The sequence below is a fragment of the Pseudoliparis swirei genome, chromosome 2 (assembly GCF_029220125.1).
Source record: "Pseudoliparis swirei isolate HS2019 ecotype Mariana Trench chromosome 2, NWPU_hadal_v1, whole genome shotgun sequence".
NCBI classification, from domain to species: Eukaryota; Metazoa; Chordata; class Actinopteri; order Perciformes; family Liparidae; genus Pseudoliparis; species Pseudoliparis swirei.
Genome location: NC_079389.1, coordinates 7,479,305 through 7,485,132, shown reverse-complemented (window position 1 = coordinate 7,485,132; position 5,828 = coordinate 7,479,305). Strand labels below are relative to the sequence as shown.

At 41.7% G+C, this 5,828-nt stretch overlaps 1 protein-coding gene across 1 annotated transcript; it reads right to left on the bottom strand.

Moving 5' to 3' along the window:
• Positions 1–3,174: 3,174 nt before the first annotated feature.
• Positions 3,175–5,331, bottom strand: sox21b (SRY-box transcription factor 21b). The gene is made up of 2 exons (XM_056429459.1): positions 5,141–5,331; positions 3,175–4,985 (listed from the first exon to the last, which is right to left on the bottom strand). The coding sequence occupies exon 2, from the start codon at positions 4,968–4,970 to the stop codon at positions 4,236–4,238; it is 735 nt and encodes a 244-aa protein (XP_056285434.1). The 5' UTR covers positions 4,971–4,985; positions 5,141–5,331; the 3' UTR covers positions 3,175–4,235.
• Between the last annotated feature and the right edge of the window lie 497 nt (positions 5,332–5,828).

Below are 5,828 nucleotides of genomic sequence, written 5' to 3'. Positions count from 1 at the left end.
CTGGCTGTAAATCTCCCAGCGTTGCGCACAGCACACACTATGACAACCAGGTGAGGCAAAAAGCAGATTCCTGTAAACAAATATGAGAACATATCCTCCAAGAGATGATATTGATGTATTATTCATGTCAGAAAAATCCTAAAATGATCCATCTCAAGCCATTGAAGTCAGGTGATAATCCATATGCTTGCAGAGCAGCCCTAGGTGAATTAGGGATGAGGAAACCATTGTGCGTCCCTCTGAGGTCAACATGGTTGAACCAGTGATACATATGTATGTTAATTTGCCTAATCTCACTTCTACAAATGTCTTACAGGCACATAAAGGGTTTAACACTAAAACATAATGATATCAGGGCATCAGATGGGGGCTTATGAAAACATGAGGCAGCCATAGCTTTAAATCTTCTGCAGAAACCGTACAGCTCGAAGCACAGTCAATTACCAAGGCAAGTAGGTTAGGATATATCATTTTAGTGCCTTATTAAAATATATAAACTAGATCTCTATGTTATGGTTATTATTATGTACAATACATGTTGAAACACACATATAGGATTGGTGCTTCATTATTTGAAATAAAAAACTTTGAGATAAGACATTTCCTCGGCCTTCTTTGCATATTGTTGTCTTTAAACAAGATGAATACAAGTTTAATTTAAACCACTTAACACTTATTGTTTAAAAACAGAATTGTCAGTTTGCTCTGAATTCAACAGACGTCAATAAAATGTGCACAAATATAACACGTAGACTGTTTCTGCAGGAGGAGCAGTGTGTGTCTCATGTAAACACTCTCACTAACGATATACCTATATACCTTAACTCAATGCCAAGAAAAAGACATTCCAGCTGACTGCACATGCTTGTCTAATGACCGGTTTATTTAAGTGTTCAATCAAGTGAAGGCTTCTTCACCATGGAGTGTCTCTGCCAAGTGCTCACATTGTTCAGCACCTTTACGGGTTCTACATCAGGACTCAATGTTTATCTCAACGCAGCCATACCAACCCATCAAATATCCAGCCACATGCACACTTATTCACACCATCTGTGTGGGTTGAGAATATGTCTTGTAAATTAGTGCGTCATATGTAAATATTTTTTTATTATACGTTATTCCTTGGTTACATTTATTTATTTTTAATATCAAACTTATTTTTTGGCCTGTGAGACTGGTGGGACAACACTTGTCAAGGGGTTGGGCCCCCAAAGTAAAATATATTTGTTAATGATCATCAACAAATCTTAACTCTATAATCTTATCCTGGGAAACAGATGTATTGCCCATGATTTCTTAGGACCTTGGAATAAAGAGAGAAAGAACTATTTATGAGAAAACGTTTTCTCCCTTTTATTTCCATAGTTGCATCTCCACCTTTCCAATTCATTTCCCGTCTTAGAAAGAAAAAAAAGAAAAAAACATAGGCTATCTATTCAAAAGGCATTTAGTCCATTTCTTTCTTGGCCGGTAAACCTATTCATCAATTGTTCTGGCTTGTAGATTGCATTCTAATGCTAATCTAGCGTGTTAAATATCTTTTTGTTCCCCTTTCACCGTTTTGTCATTCAGTTTATCCAGTTTTGGCCACCCATTTTATTTATTTATGCGCCTGCTTCTATTCATGCGCTCATGTATTTTTTATTATGTTGTTTCACTGTCATGCAGTGTCAACTCACTCTATTCAATGTGGGCTACTTGAAGGGCTCGGAGGGACAAAGCGTGTACACATTGCACTGCTATTCACTCCGGCCAGCTGGATCGGCTGAAAAAAAACCTTGTGAAAAGAAATCCTCCACAACGGACACAGAAGAAGTGCACAATGCTAACAGTTTTACAAATACCACTGATTGCTTTCATCACAATGAGGGAAAGCAGCCGCTTTTGCTGAGCTCCACTTCAACAAACAACACTCTCACAAAACCTCCCAACCCACGTTTTGTTCCCAGACAAAACCTCCTCGACCGTCTAAACGCTCCCAGAGTAGACAAAAAAAAAAGTTCTTTCGGAGTTCTTCCCTTTTTCCTCAAGAAAGAAAAAGTATAATAACAATAAAAGCAGAAGGAAGAGAAAGAAATGGCCACTGGACTTGTAACGCGAGTTCTTTGACAGACATGACGACCTTCTCTGTGTTTTGATCACACAGTTGGCTTGCCCTGGTTTATGAAACCTCAAATAATTGTAAAATGTTCCGTTTTGTTATTTACAGATTATTACAAATCTATTTCATTTTGGAGCATGGCAAAATCAAAAATGGGTGTTTTAATAATAACACATGCGATTTAAAAAAACATGTTCAGGTCTGGCCTCAAAGTTAATTTTAGTGTATTCAAAAAATAACCTAGACATTTCTGCTCTATTTTTATTTTTTTGCCTGACTGTAAATGACCTCCAAGAACACTTGCACCTTATTTTCGGGGCCAAGAAGGAAGTTCCGTGGAGAGAAGTGATCGGGGTGTCACAATGGAGAACATAGTGGTGAAAGGGCTTAATTAACCGTGACGGAGATAATTATCCCTGGACTGTCCAAATTAGTTTTGCATAATCGCTCTGATCCTTATGAATTAATCTCTCAGTGTAATTTAAGAGGGGCAGTTTGCTTAAACAACATAGCCTATACGCGTTTTGGATCGAATTTAAATGTGGTGCACCCAACAACGCACACACACACACACACACACAGAGACACCTGCTGCACACATATGCACGTGATACCATGCACTCCTTAGAACAGGTGATCAGCAACCTTTCCTTTTCTTCTTCTTCTTCTTTTTTTAAAGAGCGGGTCCACTTCAATTCATTTTAAATGTTCTTTGTTTTTCTTTTCACTTGTGGCCGCGCACACACTCAGCTCGGGTTGGTTTTTTAAGCCTCAAAGACAAGATTGTTCTGCAGCCTCAAAGCAGCTCTTTTTTTTTGTCACTGCATGGGAAAAGAAAGCTCCGAGTATACCACACAGTTTTATCTTCCCTCCTATTCACGATTAAAATTGTGATAAATAAGGTTTGGGCTTTGATTACAATGGGCTGATTTAGACCCCCCCCCCCGTGCCGTAATGCCTTTCACAGGGCGGACAAAAGCGGCCTTTGGAGGATACCTTACACTTCACCTGGGCTGAGGAGCAGGAAAAGAAAAGATAACAATCTTGTTCATCTCATCAAGAACTACAGCCGCGATTCTCTTCCGTTTAATCTGAATACGCTTTATTGTAGTCCTTTGCTCAACACGTGAAGTATAGGTTGAAGTACATAACGGAAGTTAAAGAAAACACAAAACATACAAATTCCATAAGAGTTAGTTAAAAACGATTTTTTTCTTCTTCTTCTGCTGCACATGATACGAGGAGTGGGAGGGTGAGGGGTCAAGACATAAACTCCTCGAATAAACTTCCACCTGCATCTCAATTGGAACTGTTTCACTGTTTGGAGGAGAGAGCAACAACAACAAAAAGGTTTGCTAAATCAAACCCACTGAACTTGAATGTCCTTTTCGAAATAAATTACATCCTCTGCGTTTCATGTGCAAATATTACAGAACTAGTCTTGTCCTTTTTAAAATTGTCTGGGTCACCATAGATTCCACTAAACAATAAATATTACAGACATCTATAAAACGGTTTAAAAACTCAGAATATACATCGCATTTCTAGTGAAACGCGTGCCTGGCCCTATCTCAAACACTAAGCCTATAACGGCAAATAAACTAGAGTCGTTCTTATCTGTACACATTTACAGTCGTTCAAGAGGCGAGAACTGTTGTGACAAATCCTCCTCGACCCATGAATTACAACATAATCTGGGAGGAAATCCTGTGATTAATATCATCGTGGTATCTGCTGCCCTTGATTCCAACAGGTTAGTCTAAGCAGGTGCAACTTGCAAAAGATAGAAATCGAAGAGTGTACCTTTCAAAATGGGGGTTTTCACAAAATTCTCTGATATACTCCCCCTCAAATGTGTGCATGTGTGCCATCATTTAGTCCTGTCCCTCCGGGCTGTGAGAGGTGATGGCTGGGTAGCAGTAGATTAGAGAGTTCGCTAAATAAGCAGTACCTTAGATAAAGGAATAAATCAATATACATACACATGTGATATCTGAGACGACGAGCACTTCATCACATGTACAAGTTTGTGCATGCATAATAAAACTCTTGCATGAATAGTGTTTTTTTCTTTTTGTTTTTGTTGGTTTTAGTTTTCACATTTCATTTTCTCAGAAGTCCAAACGTGGGCCTATCATAACGCTGCAGCATATGCAGAATACGTTTCAAGTTGAGGCTTCCCCATCCCGGGGAGCAGGATGTAAGCTAAGGGCGGCTGGAGTCCTGCGGAGGGCCAGCCCGTACAGTTACAAGGGATCACGTAGCCCGGGTTTCCCGGGGACGGGTGTGAGTGAGTGTGGCCGTGCGTCCCGCCGCCAGTCCCGGTGAAAGCCGCGGAGCCACCCGGCGGGTAGCCCAACGGAGACCCGTACGGAAACGAATGTGGGGAAAGCTCGGTCATCTTGGATCCCAGGTCGAAAAAGGAATAGGGGTTCGACATGGCCGGGTTGAAGAACACCCTCGCTGCCGCCGCGGCCGCAGCCGCCGCCGCCTTGTCGTGGTGTCCGATGATGGACTCAGAAAGCGCTCCCATGGAAAGCCCATTCACTTTCAGTGCGTCGTGCTCCCCGAGATTATACGGCACGGGGAAAGAAAATTTATCTTTTTTCATCAGAGTCTTGGGCTTCCGCCTCGGTCTGTATTTATAGTCGGGGTGTTCCTTCATGTGCATCGCGCGCAGTCGTTTGGCTTCGTCGATGAATGGCCTCTTCTCGGACTCGGTGAGAAGTTTCCACTCTGCTCCTAATCTCTTGCTGATCTCCGAGTTGTGCATTTTCGGGTTCTCCTGAGCCATTTTTCTGCGCTGGGCTCTGGACCAAACCATAAAAGCGTTCATCGGGCGTTTGACGTGATCCATTGGTTTCGACATGTTGGCACAAACTCCCTGAAGAAGAAAAAAACACACACAAAAAACAAGTGAAAAATAAGTTTTTAGGTTTAAACAACTTCAACAATCTGAACATAACACACACAACCCCATAAAGAAGTTCAGTTCTACTCATGTAAACAACAATTCGCGCTCGTCTTTTGGCTACTTACCCAAGACTTCAGTTCCTCATCCCACCGATGAATATCTTCAGTAAAGTACAAGTGGCGGCGTCCTTATGAATGCTCAATTTATGTGTTCTGCTTCATGGTGGCATCCACCGGGGATATACGCTTTTATCAAAAAAAGGAGAAGGAGAAAAAACAACAACCCGCTTGTCTCGTTTCCCTCGTGTCGCCCGAGACTGTCAACCACCACTCAGCAGCAGCGTTCACGCAAGTGGATGACAACTCCCGCTTGCCCCATGTGAAATACTGGATTGTGTGTGGCAGGTAGTGAAAGTGCCACTGGCGCATGCGCAGTTGGCACCGACGCGCGCAGAGGACTTGCTGAACGATAATTTAAAAAAAAACCTGTTTGAAGAGGGAAAGGCATCTCATATATCTGTATTTATTATGTAAGTGTTATTGACCTCGTGTTGTTTCGAGTCGTTAGTATTATGTTTGGAAACATGAATTCCAATGACAAATTTGTCTCAACCGGATTGTTCAGTTCAATTATAGTGACTATTATCACCCTGTTTATTTAGGCGACCGCAGCACCTGAACTGGGCAGCATGAGCCTCCATTCATTGGCACACATTGGGAATGCAGCAGACAGGTGCACACGTTGTGCAAGTTCAATTTGCGTTGAATCGGAGCCATCAAACACGGACGCGCTCTCCATGAATCTAATCTAAAT